At 41.9% G+C, this 20,573-nt stretch overlaps 1 protein-coding gene across 1 annotated transcript; it reads left to right on the top strand.

Annotated features, from left to right (window-relative positions):
- The first annotated feature begins 6,888 nt into the window (after positions 1–6,888).
- Positions 6,889–7,878, top strand: MAS1 (MAS1 proto-oncogene, G protein-coupled receptor). The gene has a single exon (XM_009940361.2). The coding sequence runs from the start codon at positions 6,889–6,891 to the stop codon at positions 7,876–7,878; it is 990 nt and encodes a 329-aa protein (XP_009938663.1).
- Positions 7,879–20,573: the final 12,695 nt, after the last annotated feature.

Raw genomic sequence — 20,573 nt, 5'->3', positions numbered from 1 at the left:
ACCAAGAGTGGATCAGAGTGCAGGAAGACGGGAGGCCGGTTTGTAAAGAAAGAGAGCTGCTCTGGACTTCATTGAGGCCCAGGTTCCCCCTCTCCATGGCCTGGTGGCAGGCAGGCAGAGAGTGGGAACACATTTCCACTTGCAAAGGACACTTCTTCTAAACCAATAGATACAGAAATATGTTATGGAGATTCTTTGAGAGGTGAACAGTTGTGGGCTTTAGAAAGATATGTATTCTTTTCCCTGCCCAGGAATAGCTTTTACATTAATATTTTACAACTTTTAAAATTTCATATTTTTTCCTTTCCCCCCAAAGAAACACAGAAGGATGGGCAATAGGAAACCTTGTTATTTTGCAATAATTTCTCGCAAGCTCACAGCATCACTAAGAGCTCCTCGCTTCCGGGTACTCTCCCTCTGCTGCCCACCCCTCTCCGCTTCAGGAAACTCCCTGCAATTGCCTTCTGGCTGCTTCTTTGCCAGCGCTGTGGCAGGATGCAGGGCAATGAGCTCAGACCCAGAGCATCACCTGTGCCACACCTGGGGTGGTCAGTACGGCCACCTGGTATGGCATGAACGCACCTGTACAGCCTCTGTGCCCAAGATGGCCGACCTCCACTCCAGCCGCGGGCTTGCGGAAGCAGAGCCCGCCTGGTGTTGTCGTCCCCACCAGCACAGGCGTGCCTGGACAGCACACGCCTCGCCCCAGCACTGCCAAGCTGGAGCTGACATGACAGCCAGCCCACGAAGTCCTGTGTGAACAACTCCTGCCACCAGCCTGGGCAACGCGGTAATGGGCCAGACATGTTGCTTCACTTCCAGAGATCTCCAGATCCCTGCACACCACGTTTGGGCCCATCTACTCCTAGCTTGCTATCTGCTATTAACTACCATTTTCTCCTCAGCCATTTCAGAGGAGAACCTAAAATGCACAAATCACCCAAAACCATCTCCAACAAAGAATAGAAAAGTAATCTGAAAATAGCTTTACCAAACTACTTTCGGGGCCTGTACGGTCCCAACAGCAACCGTAAACTGCCCGTCTCTCACTAGCCACCTTCTTCTTCATAGAGTCATGCAGGTCAGAAAAGACCTGTAAGATCATCAAGTCCAATCGTCAACCCATCACCACCACGCCTGCTAAACCGTGTCCCAAAGTGCCATATCTACACGTTTTTTGAACACCTCCAGGGTTGGGGACTTCACCACTTCCTTGGGAAGCCTGTTCCAATGTTTCACAACCCTTTCAGTAAAGAAATTTTTCCTAGTATCCAATCTAAACCTCCCCTGACGCAACTTCAGGCCATTTCCTTTTGTCCTATCTCTAGTTAGTTGGGAGAAGAGACCAAAACCTGCCTCACTACAACCTCCTTTCAGGTAGTTGTAGAGAGCAGTAAGGTCCCCCCTCAGCCTCCTCTTCTCCAGACTAAACAGCCCAGTTCCCTCAGCTGCTCCTCATAAGACTTGTTCTCTAGACCCTTCACCAGCCTTGTTGCCCTTCTCTGGACACTTCTTACCTCAGATAAGGTTCTTCATAGGTTCTCCAAGTACACCTAGTTTTCAGGCCATCTTCCACAGACCCTAAATCCACTTTCATAAACAACATGCGGCAGGCCTTAACCACCCAGAAAAAAACATGACTAATTCACCCCTACCAACTTCAATTGTCAAAATATCTCATCAGGATTTCAGGACTAAGCAGTAATCCTTGCTTTTGGAGCCTGCTATTTCATACTGTTCTCACAAAAACACAATCCTATGATTGCCATTAACAGGGTTTTACAACTGGCCTTATAACAACTGAGCAGCCACCAAAGAGTCTTCATCCTAATCCTGATTCTGGACTTAAGTCTTTTTAGTCTTTATCTTCTGTTTTCTTGAATCTTCAATGTAAGGCTATGGTAGGAGTTACCTATGAACAGATGATCCCTGCTGGCCTCAAAACTAGCTGGTGACATGTACTTTCACCTTGCTTTGCAGAAGCCAACAATAAATCCAGCTCTCACTTGAGTTGCTCTCAAACACAATCCACCAACTACCACTCTTTAGGGAACTGGAAATACAATAGGATGATGGCTGACATGAGTAGGATAAAAGATGTCTAGCAAGTTCTGTGGTGGGTTTTGGGTTAGGGTAACCTTAACCCTAAGATTTACCCTAAGCCTAATTCCTAGTTTAATGACATTCTCATACCACCTATTGAGTAACCATAAGTCATTCTAGCTCTTCTAGTATCTGTGAGCCTTAATGGATCTTAACACACTTAGGACTCGTGCATCTGTCCCCAGTGTATCCCAGAGTCCTCTGCTTGCTCTCCACGGCACCCCAGAGCTCTCTGTTTTGGGCTTTCATCATCCTACAACCCCTCAGTTTTCCAGCGTAGCCCTCTGTCAGTTGTTTGAGCCCAGCTTCTCAGTCCACAGTGCTCTGAAACCTAAGCCCAACTCCTGCCTTTGTTTGAGCTGAATAATTATGGAATGAATTTCAGCTGGAAAGTGGTAATGGCTGAATGACCATCAGGAAAAATTGCACTGCCTGAAAGTGCTACCAACACTGCAAAAACCCTTAAGGGTTTTTGTCATGGCTCGAGTAAGTGTATAATTAGGAGATATGACTCCCAGGTACACAGAGGCTTTTTTATATACTGGCACATGTATCGACCACATAAACCCCTCTAATTTGGTTTATAAACCCTAGGTTGTTGAGTTTTCTTTAATGAATGAATTGTGAGTTCTTTTCATGTTGCCTTCTACTTCCAGGAATTTGAGATATAAGAACTTCAAATTATTCAAAATCTCAAAGCAAAATGATAAAAACGTAACACTGCCAGCTTTGTACATGCAGGATATTTGAAAGTGTTAGTACCTTCAGTTTACATCCACTGCAAGGCTGCTCTGTCCCACCAGGTTAGCGTATGAGAGAAACTTCTTCGGATGAAGTATAATTCATGTCACATCTTGCCGTATATTCAGGTTAGATTGAAATTAACAGAATATCTATGTTGTCCATCATATCTTTATTGTCAGTACTAATTTTTAGTCCCAAGATCCGCTGGGGTTCCATGCTTTGTCATTGTAGTCCCCTTGTTCAATATCTGAATAGTTAAACTGATTCAGAAATAGCCACTCCATCTCTTGGCAGCATCTAATACAAACACTCCGACTGTCAGCCAGCGTGGGGTCCCCCTGTGCCGTTCAACCTTCCCGTTGCTCCTGAAGTCACCGACGATAAGCTGTGTTCATGACCCGTTCCCCTCGCGACCCGGTCTCACTCTGCTGGCCTGGCCATGTGGATGATGACTGATGGTGCCCCAGGGCCCAGCCACGAAGGAGGGTCTGTGTGCGTGGGAGAGGTGTCACACACCACCTGCTCCATGGAGACACAGAGGCCAGGGCATCCCTGGCTTTGGATCGCACCTGCGTGGCAGATTGAGCAGGCTATGAGCCCAGGTACCTGGCCAATCTTGAAATGTTAACGTGTTCCTACAATGACCCTTCTCACTACTCTTATGCATATCTCGTTATATGGGAAAGGAATAGGTTTTTTGCTTTTTCAGAGGTAGCTCGAAAATTTTGGTCCCATAGCTGTTGGACCTAAGGTGGATTACAGTTTAAGCCAACAAAAACCAATTAGAAGTTGTTTTTATTTCACTCTGTTTCTTTCCTAACTTTATTCTGACCCTCCCTTTGCGGTCATTCATTTCTCACATTAGTTAGTAGTTTCTCCCGTTTGGGGATTTGGTAGTTTTAGTGAAACATCTAAAGGAAAAGATCAAGAAAACTCTCTCCTTTTTTGGCTAAAAATGTTTGTTCTGCTAATATCTGAACATAAAAACAACCTAATACTTGGGGCAAAAGCAGGGGACATCCTCAGGGGACTTCTCAAACAGTTTATCGGCTCCTAAGCCTGTTTGAACTTTCCAGGGGAGACTGTTTAAATATCAAGAACAGATTTTCACTTCGCATGTCTGAATTTTTTTCTCAAGATACAGTTTTTACCAAGAGGAATTGATGTATGAGACTAACACAACAATGTGGCTATTTTCTTTGCTCTGTGTTTTTTTTCTGTTCTCTTCATTCTGTGAACTTCCTTCCTTCCTTCCTTCCTTCCTTCCTTCCTTCCTTCCTTCCTTCCTTCCTTCCTTCCTTCCTTCCTTCCTTCCTTCCTTCCTTCCTTCCTTCCTTCCTTCCTTCCTTCCCTTTTTCTCTTTTTTCTTTTCTTTTCTTTTCTTTTCTTTTCTTTTCTTTTCTTTTCTTTTCTTTTCTTTTCTTTTCTTTTCTTTTCTTTTCTTTTCTTTTCTTTTCTTTTCTTTTCTTTTCTTTTCTTTTCTTTTCTTTTCTTTTCTTTTCCTTTCTTTTTTCTTTTCCTTTCTTTTTTCTTTTCTCTTTTCTTTTTCTTTTTCTTTTTCTTTTTCTTTTTCTTTTTCTTTTTCTTTTTCTTTTTCTTTTTCTTTTTCTTTTTCTTTTTCTTTTTCTTTTTCTTTTTCTTTTTCTTTTTCTTTTTCTTTTTCTTTTTCCTTCCTTCTCTTTCTTTTTTCTCACCATCTTTTTTTCTCTTTCTCTCCTTTTTTCTTCTCTTTCATTCTCCCTCTCTGTCTTTCTCACTTTCCTGTTTTCTCCTATTAAAATATATAAGACAAATTTACGAATCGGCATGTATTATTTTAGATGGCATTTGGTAGCACAGTTCTAAACTCAGATTTTTCCTTCAGATTTTATCAGCCCCAAATAGATTTCCTACTCACTTTGCATTTGTTTGTTTAAACTATGTCTCTTGGTATTGTAGCAGCTCAGGACAACTTTCCATATACTGCCATTCAGTTCCCACAAGAGTTAACTCCCAGGCTTTCAGCTAGATGACTTGCCAGTTACTGAGTGATGCCATTTGAAGCACAGCCTCAGCTGATGAGCCTGGGGCCCTTTGCTTGGCATGCCTCAGACCTTTGGAGCAATGGGAGAACTGCACACTTCTTTGTGAGGGAGTCATGGTCAGAGTCACTATTTGCTCCCCCTCTCACCAAAGGCAAATGTTTGAGGAAGGTAACCTGCAGCTTCTTCAAGGAAGTTCAATGACTTCAGGGACATCTGAACAGACCATGGATGTATCTGGAGGAAGAGGATTCTTCCCATTCTCATCTCTGAATGCTCTCATGTGGGAATGACCTTAGTAAGTCCAGAACTTTTTGTTTTACTCTCCAGAGAGAAATATTCCATTTATACAGAGATACAAACTAAGAACTTTCTTGAGTCTTTTCATACTTTGAGTCTGTCTTTCATGCTTGCGTCTTTTCATTCTTTTTTGCCTTTCCTATTTGTTTTAACTCTTGAAGTAGATGGCTTCTCCTTTCCTTTTCTAAAGCAGCATGGTGTTTGAGCACCTTCCCTCTGTAGTTTTTCAGAACACTGCTTTTGGGAGGCTTGCCACTCATGCTGGTCACTGCGATTTCTTGTTGCATTCACACTCACTTCTCTACCCCATTTCCAGCTACGTTGTTTGTCCCCTCCAACTGCATCTCAGATGGTAGCATGGTCAATATGCAGGTGGGATCATCATTAACATTTTTGTGCAGGTTTCAATGCCAGCAAGCCCTGAGACTTCCCAGGTTGTTTACTGAATGCTCTTTTTTAGACTGTGGTATCCTGACTCAAGCATTTGTTTTGAACCAAGGCAACCCAGGGCTCATGAGAGAAAATTTATGACTGGGGTGAATGGCTCTGTTTAAATAATCATTGCAAAAGTTGCCCCAGTAAAAGTTCTTTACCTTGCATTTGATGTTCTTAACTGCTTGAGGATATGGATAAATTTTCACTATGGCATGTTAAGGAACAAGGACGCTTACATGGATGAGCCAAGTCAGCCAGGCAAGCTTATTGCCAACAGTTAGTCCCTGTTAACATCAGTAAATCAGCAAGGGTCCTGCATGTGACTCTCTATCGTCACAGGGGCAGCCAGGAAGTTAACAGGGAAGGGGGCATGAAATATTTCTACGAAAATCAGCTGAAGCCAATGTTGCTCTCTGTTACGGGATAAAAGGAGACGTACAAAAGTAGAATTCATCCCGTGGCTCAGCAAAACAACAGTTAAAACGATTATAACAATGGCAGGGAACCTGAACAACTATTCCTTGTGATGGGTTGGATTTGTGATGTTTGCAGGATATTTACAGTTGTGTTAAGTTTTCCAAGTGTGTAAAACATGGTTAAATTATGTTATGCTGTGATAAATGACACTTAAAGCTGGTAAAAAATGACTGTCTCAAAACAGTGGCATCTCGCCTTCCCTCCACCTCTGTATTTGGAGGGAATGCAATGCTGAGTAGATACATATTATTTTTACTTAATTAAAGCCGTTCTTTGAAAAGTGACGCTGGTATCATTTTTTTTAAAAAACCACAAAACTTGTGGGCCAAATTAACTTGAAATGTGTACGTTTAACTCAAAATTAATGCCATTAGCTTCAGTGTGAACTGAACAGACCTGTCTGGGAACAACCTAGGGCTCTAACAAGAACCACCAATGCTATCTGTGACCACTATATCATGAAACTTTGCAATGTGATGGAGACATTGCTTGTCCAAGAGCTCTTTGAGAGTAGCTCTTTAGCTGTGGTTTAGCATTCATATGCTGAACCCCATGGAGATGAAAGCTCAGGATTTCTGCTAGCATGATGGGCTTAGTAATCCTTAACATTGCCAAGAGTAGTTCCAATTGGGTTTCAGCTAGCATCGGTATATCGAAGCTTTTGCTAAGGCTTTCAGATATGACCAGAAATTGAGGGTCCACAAAACAGAAAGAAAAAGGGGAGGGGAGGAGCACACAATGCTCACAGTATATTTTTATACATATTTACAGAAGGAAGAGCTGTGCTATCCAAACTTGAGCTTTCCCCATGGATGAGTCAAACATAACGTTTCATCCCAGCGAAGGCACAGAGAACATCTCAATGCACAGAAACATTTCTGCACAGGAAAGGGTCTGGGAGATATTGACCCCACTTTGGGTAATTATGATCATCTCCTTCCTGGGTTTTTGTGAAAATGGAATTGTCCTCTGGTGCCTCTGCTTCCAGATCAAAAGAAACCCATTCACTGCGTACATCACACACCTGTCCATTGCCGACATCTCCTTATTGCTTTGTACGTTTATTCTGTCAATTGAGTACATTGCTGGTTTTGGATTCGCATATGGTTTTTACTATTATATAACCACCACACTATCTATTGTCTTCCTTCTTGGATATAATACTGGTCTCTATCTCCTGACAGCCATCAGTATTGAAAGGTGTCTGTCTATTGTTTACCCCATCTGGTACCGATGCCACCGGTCACAGCACCAATCCGCAATTGTGTGTGCAATTCTGTGGACTCTGTCTTTTCTGATGACAGTAGCCGAATATTTAACATGCAAAGATGATTCAGTGAAGGAACAATTCGACGATGGCAACCATTGCCAAGCACTGCTCATCTTCACATGGATCCTGACTTTCATGATCTTCATTCCTCTAATGATTCTGTCCAGCCTGATCTTGGTTATCAGGATTCATCGCAACTCCCTGAGACCTCATTCGTCAAAGCTCTACATCATCATTGTGGCCACAGTCATTGTCTTCCTCATATTTGCCATGCCTATGAGGCTATTGTATCTTCTGAATTACCACCACTGGTCGTCTTTGCTCAGCCAGCAGAACCACGTCACCGTTGTTCTCTCCACCGTTAACAGTAGCATCAACCCTCTTGTTTACTTCTTCGTAGGAAGCAGCAAGAAGAAGAGGTTCAAGGAAAGCCTCAAAGTGGTTCTTAGCAGAGCACTCGCTGACGGGTTGCGGCCGAGAAGCCAGGAAGTTGGCATGAGTTTGGATATAGCTGAAACAATTTTCTAAGGCCTAGGGGGGAAACTCTAGGGGCAAATAATTGGTCTTGGAAGGTTTAATAGACCACTGCAAAACTAAAAGTATTTTGCTTCCACAGAATGTAAAAAGCAGTGGTGAAATGGTACTGTTATCTTTGATGGTTGAGCAATGGAAAAATATGGACTAGAATAAAGATAACTTTTATTTGTAACCTCTTAATTATTCAAACACATGCTACATCCTGATGTGACTATGTCAGTCAAAGATACCACAGTGGAAAAGAGACAGGCCAATAGAGAATATAAAAAAAGGACACCAGAAATATGTTATAAATAGTGTGACATTTATACAAGCACTGAGCACCCATAAACGCTATTGAAGTCATCAGGGCCTGCGTGTACTCGCATTTTTGAAAGTCAAACCCACCAAATGCAGGATTCATGTTACATACTGGGATTTAGCATCAACTGTTTCCAGCTTGTTTAAGTGCGCAAAAGACTGGCTCCCTGGGGGAAACAGAGGAAGAAATCCATGTATGAGAGTAAGTCCCCATACAAACCCACAAACATACAGTGTAGCTTTGGTCTAGCAAGACATTTAAGTATATATTAAATGGTCAAGTTCCTCTGTGGTTATGGGGCAATTTCAGAGTCTGTTTTCAAAGTGCATGTTGCGTAATTTCCAGAGACATCAACATTTCTCTGGGTCCTTGGATAATTCGGTACCTGACACACAGGAGTAGCTGGCAACATAGGGATGTTGTCAACTCACAGAGGGCTTTTTCCCTAATTATGAAGGGTGGGGCTGGCTTATCCCCAAAATGCCAGTGTTCCTGTAGGTTTAGTTATTCAAGGAGTCTATGAGAAACTCAGTCCCAGCACTTGCTGTCCCAGCCGCTTACTTAGTATTTAGCTGTTCTCTGGAGAACAGATATTCACTGTGTGGTCTCTCTGTTTTATAAGCGCTTTGGATAAATAGAATAAAAGAAAGGTGCCTCACACAATGCACAGCTGGGGCTACACCACAGCCACACCATTCCAGCTGACTGCCTCCTTCTGTTGTCTGCCAGGGTACCGGGGCTGGTATTTCATGGAGTTTAATTCCCAGGGCCACTTGCCCAACTATAGCAAAGCTGCAGAGCACAGAGGAAGACAACAGAGAGGAGGGGATGGCTAGGTCGGGTTTATCACGCAGACATAGAATATGGGGGGCCTGGACAGTCAGAGAGCTGTGGCACTTATAAAGAGGCGTCTGGGAGATACATTTGCTTCTGGCCCCCACGGGGCTCCAAATTCAGCAGGAACCGAGACCTCCTGCTGCAGGCAGAAGCAGCATCTTCAGCTTCCCGCCAAGTTTCCATTAGCACACTTAATAGCTGACTGGGGAAAGAAAAATACAACCTACCCCTCCTTTGTTGAAAGATTGCCAGTCCTGGAATAAGGAAGATGGTAGGTTAAGACTGAGGATTCGATGGGAATTCACATAGAGAAGAGATCTCAGAAGGATAAATATTCCTTCTACTCATGTGCTCCTTTCTCATCACATTGAAGTGTTGCCGTGTGGCACTGCACAAAAGGATCAGGAAAAGGAAGAGGTTACCCTTCTGTCTTCCTAATTCCCTCACCCCACCAAAACCTTTGTCGATGACAGCCCCTCTACTTGTCCCAGTTTTTGTCTTTGAAACTCTAGTCCCAGCCTAGTCACCTCTCTTGATTCAGGTGGTAGATGAGTGCAGTCTGGTTCTTTCTCAGGGCAGTGACCTGCTGTAGTGCTGGAATGACAAATCAGCAGAGCAGCTCCCCATTGCCGACGGCGAGTGCAGGATATGGCAAGCAGCTCTGTGTACACCCTGGGGGGGCCAAGGGGAATGAGCGTGTGTGATGTCCACATACACGTGGCATGTGTGTGCAGGCACCTGCTGGGGGCTGGGGGAGTTTGTCAGCACTGATAAATGCCATGAACTTGAATACTAGGGGAGATCTAGCCCAGAAGAAAATCCAGACTCTTCTCTAAAGCCATTCCCTACCCTTACATCAAGACCCTTTACAATAATCACACCGAGAACCAGAGATAGGGGCACAGTTGCAGGAAGCATGTTCAAAACGTGCTTCCACTGTAATCACGCATGTAACCCAGTCCTTTCAAAGTGATTCAGGTGAGACAAGGCATATTATTTACAGTGCCTAAACATATCCAGATTATTATGACAGGTTTTGGTTAAGGATCACTATGCATGCAGCTAGGGCAGTAGATCTGAAGAGTCAGTAATATACAGCCGGGTAATGCAGGTGCTCTGAGCTGAACAGGTGCTCGAGGACTTGTAGCTTCTCACCCCTTTTCACCTGTGTCTGGCCATGCCCTCAAATGTTTCAGCATTTGGACAATTGTCCATAGATCAGTTTACAGAGCAGACAAAACTAACATTCATCATGAGATGAACATCCAGAAGGATGAATAAGAGTGAACAGCTAGAAGATGAAAAATGATTAATGTTCCCCAGTCCACAGATAGAACTATCTTAGGGATGTTCTTTCTCCTTTAATCACAGTGCCTGATGACTCTTCTCTGTGCAGACTGGCTGCACTGCAAGGGGAACTGATAAGCACATTATTCCATGATTTAAAAAAAAAAAAAACAAACAGGGAAAATGTGTCACTTCATTTGTTGCACAACCAGAATATGATTCTCCACCAGCCCGCATTTTCAAAAACGATTTGCATCTGTGGGAGAGGGTGAAATAACCCTGTGCAGATCAGGTGGTGTTAATAAGCACTTTGCAGTGGTGCAGAATGCGAAAGACTGTCTTGTGGGTAAAGTACCAGTCATGGAGTTTAGAGATCTGGGTTCTGTTTTAAGGCAGTCTTGGAATCTAATTTTTCTGTTCCTCATTTTCCTGCCTATAAAATGAGAATTATATTATTTTGTTTCCAGTGTTGTGCCTTCATATTAACACTGTAAACACTCCAGAATAGTAGCTCTTTCTTACTTGTCTCTTGTAATGTCCAGGGCAATACGGCTCCATTTTGCTGTGAAGTCAAGACAAGAAATTGTTCATTGAAGAAATGCCCAGTATAGTGCTTACTTTATTAAAACTCCCTTTACCATACTTCTGTTCTGCTTTATACTAGTGAATGTTGTGTGATATAAAAGTGTGGCCAGAAATGCAGAGAGGGAAGACACCTCCTTCAGCACTGCACAGAGTGTTTTTGCTGTAGTAGCTACCCCTCCGGGGGAGAGTATGACATGGGGCAGGTTGCTCTGCAGGTTCAGTTCCAAGAGGATGCAATGAGTTTACGCAGCAACTTTCCATCTGTAACTCACGGACTTTGTGAATGATCCTTGTGACAGCAATGGCAGAGGGGTGAGGAAAAACATACTTCCCAGTTCACTTCTAGACTGGAGCTTAGCCTGGGAAATCCTTAAAGGGAAGCTGAAATACTGCCCAGTTGTACTAGTTGCTGATGTAGAACAAAACCTCTCCTTGCTCCCTTTCCTCCTAGCATAAGAATAATGTACAAGTGCACAGCATTTCCAGATGTAATGCCTCAGACCACTTTCAGGGGGAGGATGACAGAAGAGCCAGTTCAATTCCAAAGTCCTCCAGAAAATCCTAGGTAGATCTCCAGTAAGTTCCCAGGTGATTTTGCCCTCTGGGAGGCTGTCATGCTTGCCCCTGTACGTACCTGGGAGAGACTCCTTCCAAAGTCCTCCCACGCTGCCGGTCTCAGAGGGAGGATCCAGACGCTGGGTTTTGTGAGAAGAGAGGCTCAGTAGAGAGGATCCCGTATGACTTCCCCGTATCATGGATGTCTGATGAGATGGTGCCCAGAGAGACCATCTGAATCCTTAGTTGGCTTTCAGTCCTCTACATTCTGCAATTTTTTCCCCTGCACTACTGTCTTGACCCGCAAATACCCACAGCCCTTAGCCTGTTCTGCCAGACCCGGATTGTGTACTCTGGTCCTGCTATCAGGGTGTGCACCCCTTCGGTAACCCCACTGGGTATCAGGGTGGCACCTAGCTGAGTGCCCACCTCTCCTGCTCCAGCACTGACCGGTTTCCAGCAGAAAGGACAGCTGCTGCCTGTGGCTTTCAGCTATGCCTTTAGTTCAAGCAGTGGCATTCATGGCCCACTGATACTGCTGTGATGATACTGGTCAGCAGAGGGTATTCTCAGAGGGTACCTAGGTCAAGGGAAAGCAGAAAATCGATGTGAGCTTGTGTGTAGCTGCCACAATATGCTGCCTGCCATGTGTGTACTTTGCTGCTTCTCTTCCTAACTCCGTGTATAAATAATTTATTAAAATCCACTACTCGGGGCTTCTAGCTACCTATGCAACAGGAAGGCCAATTTGCTTTCCATTAGGTTGCCTGGGCATTTATGTGATGGCCACACGGAATTATTTTGCTTTTCCAGTTGGCTCCTACAAGCCTGAAAGATGAAGCACCAGGATCCACATTCAAAGTATTTTAGGTGCAAAACTCTGAATTCAGAGAGGAGGCACCGAGATGAGGTAGCCTGCGTAATTCTAATACTTCTGCCTTGCATATAATAATTAATTTTTTAATCATATGATTACAATCTATTTTGTTCCAAACTGGCCTCTTGCCTCATTAAATACACAGACTGGACCTGCTGCTGATATAGTAAATATTTCTAGAATCCTTGCTTCAGTTGTTTCAGAAATATCAATGGTAGCAAAGGACAGGGAGTGAACATGGCAGTGTCCATCTGGCCCTAAAACTTATCTCTAGCAGTGGTCACAAGCAGATGCTTACAGAGGAGAAGAAACAGGACAAATACATACCACACTTCCTTCTCATCCTCTCCAAGCCTTCAACAGTTTTCAGCTCAGAAGCTTCCTGGTCTAGAAATCTTTGTATTTGGTAACTCTCAATGGATTTCTCTTCAACAAATACATCTGACCTCCACTGGAGGCCATACAAGTTTATTGTGTCTTCAACTCTCTTTTTCACAGCTTAATTAAATGTTTTGTGAAAAACACCCTCCTTCAGGTTGTTTTCAGCTGCCACTTCCTAGGTCTTTTAATGCCCCTAATTCTTGTATTGGAAAAGAAACATGAACAATCTGCTCTGACCAGCCTTTCCGTGCTACTTGTGACTTAACAGATCTCTGTTGTACCTCCCAAGAGCTATTTCCCCTTCAACTTCTTACTTTAAAAAAAAAAATCTAATTTTTAAGGACCTCCTTTCTTGACATTGAGTGTAATTGTCCATAATTTTGTTACTGCTGCAAGGATCTGGATGTATAATAGTAGCTACTGCACAGCAATGTTTTGACAGTGGCATTTTGAACCAGGTCCTAAATGCTACTTCATCACATCAGGGAATGCTTTTCTCCTCGCAAGCCCCTGCGCCAGCTGCTCCATGGAGAGCCACTGACCTCCCGAAACAGTCACCTTGGCCCCACGCTCTGCCATGACAGTCACTCTGCCGCAGGGTAGCCTCCGCATCATGTTGCTGCCCTGTGCTCTGGATTTTTCTTATCATAACTGGCATTTTAGTCCATAGGTTTGAAATCTAGACTGACATGTTAATTTCTTATAGTGATTTTTATCCTAAACTTTCTCCAATCTGCTGTAATTATTCCACCACTATCACTGTCTACTTATCTTCCCTCTATAGTTTATACTTTAGTATTTCACCCTGAGGGATTGTCCCCAGAGGTAGGAGAAATAAATTTTTACATGGATTCTATCATTCTAATACCACTAAGCAAGAAGTGACACTAAGCAGCTAATTTTGGAGGGGTTTTTTTTTGAGTTTTTTTTTAACTGGACACAAAGTGTCTCTGGAATAGAGTAACTAAATTATTTGCTTATCCCATTAACAATTTACTTTATGACAAATACAGGCCTTGACTATTTGACATTGTAGCAAACAAATATTAGTTTTAATGACAAAAGGTTACAGATTTTTGAGGTAGAGAATAAATTAAAATATTTACAGAAGCAAGTATTTTTATTTGTAAAGAGTCTACAAAGAGATGTAAAACTTTTAACAGCTGTGTGCAGAAGATGGACTGAACACTCTGGTGTCACTGTTCTATCTCAGCAGAAAAAAACACTTGCTTAAATGCATTGGAGGAGGGTGTTTTATGTTCTATGCTGTCTTTGGTCTATCTTGATTTTTTTTTGACTCATAGAGTGACATATGTGTTTCAGATATAACTTTATAATATTATTTATAGGAAAAAAAGTTCTCTTTATTACAAGTGAAGATTTTCAGATGAACACATACCCTAAGCTCACCGAAGACACTCAGTTACATACTACAGCAAAGTGTAATTATTTTGGTGAAAATAAATATATAAAACCAACAATTTTTGTTTTGGCTAATTTTGATGACTTTTTTCCCTGGGCTTAGCCTGGAAGGGGCCTGCCCCTAGCCAGAGGACAGGCTGGACCACCAGTGTTTGAGTGATGAACAATGTCTCTATTGCTAACCTTGGTGTGGCTGAGGTCCTCTGTAAATACAGCTCTATTCACTCACTATATTCTTTATTATCAGCAATCTTTTGGTTCATTTATCTGTTAGCATATATCTTTTCGAGCACATTGGCCTCTGTTTCTTAAATGCCTTCAGTGTTGAGAAACTCTTGTTCGTACCTTTCCCCATCCGGATTCGATGTCACCTCCCAAAGCATCATTCAGCCACTGTGTGTGCCACCCCGTGGGTTCTCCCTTGTTTAATCCTTACAGCAGAAGACTTTGAGCCTACAGCATAGCTCTATTAAGTCCTTGGGCAGTCACAGCGAAATGTATACCATCCATCTCTCATCTTTCTATCCATACTGAGCTTCCTACTGTGTACTCCACTCATACTTCCTTCCAGTTTGATCCTTAGCACGGGACTTGTAAAATTCTGCAGAGATCGGATGCCTCCCACCGTGTCCACTCAGTGACTGCAGCCATTACCTTCCTCTCTTGGCCATGCTCATGAGATCACGTACCTCCTGCAGCATTAGGATGAGAAAACACTTCCAGGCAGACTGAACAAGCTTTCAGTACCGCTGCCCATCATCAAACACAGTGCCAGTCTCCTCAGCATTGCTTCCTGTGGAGCAGCAAGAAGAAAAGATGCAGAAAACCCCTCCAAGAAGTTTTACTGAAGGCTTCAAAGACGAATTAGTGCTAGCATGCCAGAATCTAGCAGGTCCTCCAATACTTTTTTCAGAGCGCATGCTCTGGGCTCAAGTGCACATTAGAACACTGTGAAGATGAAAGTTAAGGCAAATTATACACAGAGAAAACTATTTTCTCTCTTGTGTGGCACAAACCTTCCATCCTATTTTGGGAGAGAACACACAGAGTATTTCCTAATATCACTTTATTTCAGCTGCTAATGAAATAACTGTCTGAAAATATCAATATTTATCACTAGTAAATTTTCCACCACAGTTTTTATTCACTTCAGTAACAGTGAACTGTAAGATTTCCTTCCCCATGATAACATTTATCATATCTTTAAATTTCATGTCAGTACATGAAAAAATGCCAGAAAACTCCTCGAGACAGTTGTCATTCCATGTCAATCATCTGATGCATATTTCTTAGCACATTCACTGTCATATTTACATGTATTCTGTTCATTTAACTCAGGTTCTGACTGAAGAAAGGTAAGGAAAATCTGGATTAATTCTACTGACTCAGGTGGAGATATTACAGATTCAAAATAGGACAGTTTGGAGATCTCTTGCTTGTCTTGCAATCTACATGTGCAATCCATTATTCTAACCTAATGTGAATCTTCAGTTGAATCATTTATACAATATTGTTATTTCGCATTGATCCTGTAATGGCTTAACTGCAGCTTCATACATGCATTGCTATTGATATTTATGTTTCTCTACCCTATCTCCTTCAGCAACCTGTGAATATAAAACATATAGGGAAATGTGGTATCTATTATTAAAGACAGGTTGTTACTTTTCTTGTAAATGAGTTTATAAGTAAACTTATTTCTTATTCTTCTACTTCAGATATGGTAAAATATTTTACAGACAAATGTAATGGAAATAAAATGCATATCTAGAAGACATTTAATATAGCCCTAAACGTATTTATGAATGTGGCTATGAAAACAAACATGTATACATGGACAGAATATATAAATATACTCTAGCAAGACAGGGTGATAGAAGAATCAACTGAATAAATTATACCACATATTTTAGTCCTCCACAAATAGCACATTATGCAAGAAATATCTTGCATAGCTTATTTTTCTGCGAGGAATATGAAGAAAGAAAATGTAGGTTGAGTCTTGATGCTTTAAACAAAATTGATTTGGTCATTTCTCTGCTGTGTACAAAGTTTGCTAATTTTTAAGTGTGACGCTGAAGACGGTATTCTTATTTTAGTGTCCTTCAGTTACAAGGGGAAGAAGTCACACTACACAGAGCCAGGAAAAATGAAGTAGAACAGGAATTTATCAGCTGTCTTGTGACAATCAAGATGGAATACTTGACCATTTATTGCCATACATAGTGCTAATGAATTAGGCGAAATAACTTCTGAATTAGAAAAATAGAAGTTGCTTATTGTCTCAGAATAAAAACACAACATGACGGGGCAGTAAGTCTTCCAGATGTAAGAAGTTTCATTTGTTCACTTCAGCTCCACAAGATACCTGCAGGGTTTTGCCATGGCAAGTGGTCTTTATGTATCTCGTACTGGCTTGCACTTCTCACAGCAGAGGAACCACAACTGTTTCCGGCTACTGTAGGCGAGGGAGAAGGGGGTTATCTTTTCTCACTGTCACATCCTTCTGTGCTGAGCTGCAACTTACATTGAGATAATCATATTACAGATGAGGTCCCAGGTGCAGGAAAGAGAAACGTTTCATCTCCAGAATTTAAAAAGTGATTGGAAAAATCAAGTTACTGGAGAGTAAAACATGATAGATTATCATATTTGGAAAGAGACGGTGATATTTTTGGAGTACAAAATTAATGACAACAGATAACAGCCTGGGAGATTGCTGACAAATATAAGTCAGGAGAGGGACAGAGGGAACCATCAGAAAATAATTCTGAAATCACAAATACATTTGGGGACATTTTCATTTTCAAAGCTTGCCTTGCCAGTGGATGCTGTGTTTGCTACTAGCACATTTATATCTACTGGTCTGCAGAATATGCTCTGGGAACACAACGAAGTCAGCAAGAGCAGGTTCACGTTGCATGCCTGTCTGGTATCGGTCACAGAACGAAAGGATGGTGGCTAGCTCAAAGATGGCTGTCAACAAGAGACCAGAGAGACAAAATCTCTTGGGAGAAGAATAGGCCAAAGTGTGAAGAGCGACATTGAACTAAAGGCACCCAGGACTGAGTAACAAGGTTTAAAACACTGAAGAGTCTTTTACTCTACATTTACTGCCTCGGTACGGTGCTTTGAGGTTAAATAGCTTGTGAAAAAATTCTAGTAGCTGCTTCAAATGAGACAGGATTAGCAGAGAAATCAAATTCTATTCCTGTGACACAAAAAAATGTATGCTAGTGAAATTTCATTGACTACCAATGAAAGTACCACTGGTTTACTCTGGTGAAGTGGTTTGTATTTTACAGTTCTTGCTCTGCTTGGTGCAAGTCCACCAAGTAACCTAGGCCCTAGCTGGTGAATCAGATTCTTCATCATTATAAAATATTGAGTTCTAAACCAAGCATAAAGAGCCAAGAGTCATATTCCTTGAAAGCTAGACCAAAGATGTGAAAAGAGATGGACGAATACAGAAAAGCTGCTATAGACTTGCTCAGGAAATGACTCAAGAACCGCCTTGACTAGGGCCATCTTCTAATCTTCTAAACCACAGTACAAAACAGCGCCTGTTTCAGCGCATACACTGAGTACAGCATGTAAGGACTTTCCCAACAAGACAAAGGTTTCAAATAAAGTCAACGTGTTTAGACAAAGTTGATATTCTTTTACAGTTTCATTGAACAGTATCAGCTAGATTAGGAAGTGTCATTAATTATCTCTCTAGCTGCACTGGGAAGCCTAAACCTAAGTCTGCGAAACAAGGTCATCAGGCACTGTTTTCCTCAACAGCTTTATTTTAAATTGTTATAAAGCAGGATAACTCATCATAACAAATCAGAAGGTAACTCTTATCAAGTGCTTGCCTTTGAAAAATGCTAAAAGAAAGAAACAGGGAAGAGTAGAAGTGGAACAGAAAAGGAAGGAAAAGGAGTAGAATTAGAGAAATGGTGAAAGACTGACGGAACAGCAAAAAGAACAAGGAGCATTCAGAAATAATGGCAATGGGTGTAAGATTAGGAAGACTAAAGTTTAGGCGTAGTGAACAACAAGAAAAAGGGAAAGAAGAGAGAACCACCCAGTTAGCGGTGCCTCTGTGCTTTCTGAAGAACAGCACGGCTCCATGGAAGAGCCTTTTGGAGTTTTGACAAAGCATAAAAATAATTATTTTCTCATAGTGTAGCTTACAGACAGCTAGAAATAAACCATCCATACCTCACTGGAGAAAGAATTTCCCAAAGTCAAGTGTAAAATCAGCTCTGGATTCTGAAAGGGTTTTTGTTCCTATTTATTGTAAAGACAGAGCAGATATGAGTGTTTAAGGGAACTGAGACAGTAACAGTAGAATTGAGCTGCCTCTCCGCCAGCCGGTACTGCACAGCCGATACTGGCTACGTGAAGCAAGAGTCTGAATCGGAAGAACATGAAATGACGTGACATTTGACACCTGGCAAGCTGCAACGAAGAAATCCTAGAGGGCCTCTGTTTTCATCACCTATTCGTGATACCCTGCCTACCGAAAACCACCCACAACTTGGAATTTTCAGCATGAGTTTCAGGTGTACCAGGATTTACTGCAACGTAACTAGCAATCATCGTGCTGAGCTTCTCCTGAGGAAAAGCAAAAGGTAAGGTTATGAGATTACATCTCAGAATATTTTAATACTGTCCCACAGTATCCAGTTAGCTGAGATGCCAATATCATTAAACATGCAGGGTAAATATCTAAATTATTATTTATAAAAGATATTCATAATGAAACATTCCTGCCTATTTGCAAAACATAGTTTAGGACACAAAAACAACTGACACACAGGTCCTGCCAATTTTTGTGCATGTACTTAACTTTAAACACGGGAGAAATTCCATGGATCTTGAGAGAGACACTGGATCCTCCAGATTATAAAAGTTAAGGAGAATACATAGGAAACGGAAACAGTCACGGAATTGGAATCTGTATGCTTCGCACAGGACTGGAATCTGCAAACTTTTACTTAAAAATTTATTTTAAAGGTATTTGTATTTACAATGCGTATTTCAGTATTTATGCAGCTCCATAGCTATCCTTGCTGCACTGCAGCTTTAACATGTTGTTAGGTTGTTGCACGTGTGTTAGTACTGCAGATGAAAGAAGAATTTCTGTTTTCGTCCTTTCTCACTAGGATTATTTTTCTGGTGTTTCAATTTCTTCCTTTCTTGTGAGGCAGCTGTTCACATACTTTTCTCTGTATGCAAAGAAACTGCTCTGAAGTCTCTGAGCCTTGCACAAATATAGGGACCTATGCATATAAAGCAGTATGCTAAACAAAGAATGTAACTTGTCTAAACTTCTCAATTTTTTTATCAGTAAGCAAGTTTGAATTAGCTCTTATCAGATAATTGAAATTAACTGTTTATACACTGCCAGGCCCTGACACTGCAGATCTTTACAGGCATTGTTAATGTTAGCAAGGTGAACAGTCCTATTGTCTTCAGTGGAGTCATCAGGAATAAAGCCCTATTTGCAGAAACTCAGGTAGCTAATCAGATCAGAAGCTACCATATGTCTGCCTGCACTGCTGTCTCCAGTGAATTTCACGGTCATTACATCTTTAATTCAAGTTGGTAACCAGAGACAGAATTTACCACTAAGTCTAATGTATTTGCAACTGCTCTGTCTAGAGTGAGTGACGCTGGTACTGCCAGCAGAGCAGGAAAAAGAAACGTAACCACAGATATAATAGACTTCTTATTCCTTTAGTCTACTGCTTTTGTCTTCCTTTGAGCCTTTTTGTTCATGCCATCAAGCTTACCTTTAAACTATACAGGCTAGGGTCTTAAAAGCAGACAACTGGGATTCATGGATAATCAGATTTGCAGTTTTAAGGAATCCACTGAAGGCTAAAACAAAAGAGCACAAGTTGGCAATAATCCATTATATAGTAACAGAAAACTGCCAAAGATAACAGCATTTACCCAGTCCTTTTAATCCATTTTTTCTTAAATCCTGAGCAAAGATAGACTGACTGTTGTTTCATGTCACAACTCTCCAGCATAAAGATTGCAGGTCTTCCCCTGTTCATCAGCTGAGGACACTCCTATTAGGTTAGGATGTAAGAACTCTAAAAGCTAAGTTGCCACCACAGCTTAACCGATGTGGTCGTCTCTCTGCTTCAAGCGCCCCCTCTTCCTCCTCTGCCCTCACACCAGCACTTGCCACTTGAGCCACTACAACTGCTGAGCTAGCAGAAAACTATTCCTTTTTTTCCAGCAGGTGATTTTTTTCTGTTGGACTCATGACTTGAATTGAGTTCAGCAGCTTTACACAAGTACCAGCACATCTTGTGCAAGCAGACAGGTGGAGAGGGTCGGGGCTGAGGCCACAAGTGGTGGCGGGGAGCCGTTTGCCAGCTTCGAGCTGTGACTTCTGGCTTCTATGGTCAGGTGAAATTTCACAGCAGCTAAAGC

Source organism: Opisthocomus hoazin, chromosome 2, assembly GCF_030867145.1.
Source record: "Opisthocomus hoazin isolate bOpiHoa1 chromosome 2, bOpiHoa1.hap1, whole genome shotgun sequence".
In the NCBI taxonomy this organism is placed as follows: domain Eukaryota; kingdom Metazoa; phylum Chordata; class Aves; order Opisthocomiformes; family Opisthocomidae; genus Opisthocomus; species Opisthocomus hoazin.
Note: the sequence above shows the minus strand (reverse complement) of the source record. Positions and strands in the feature narration are given on the sequence as shown.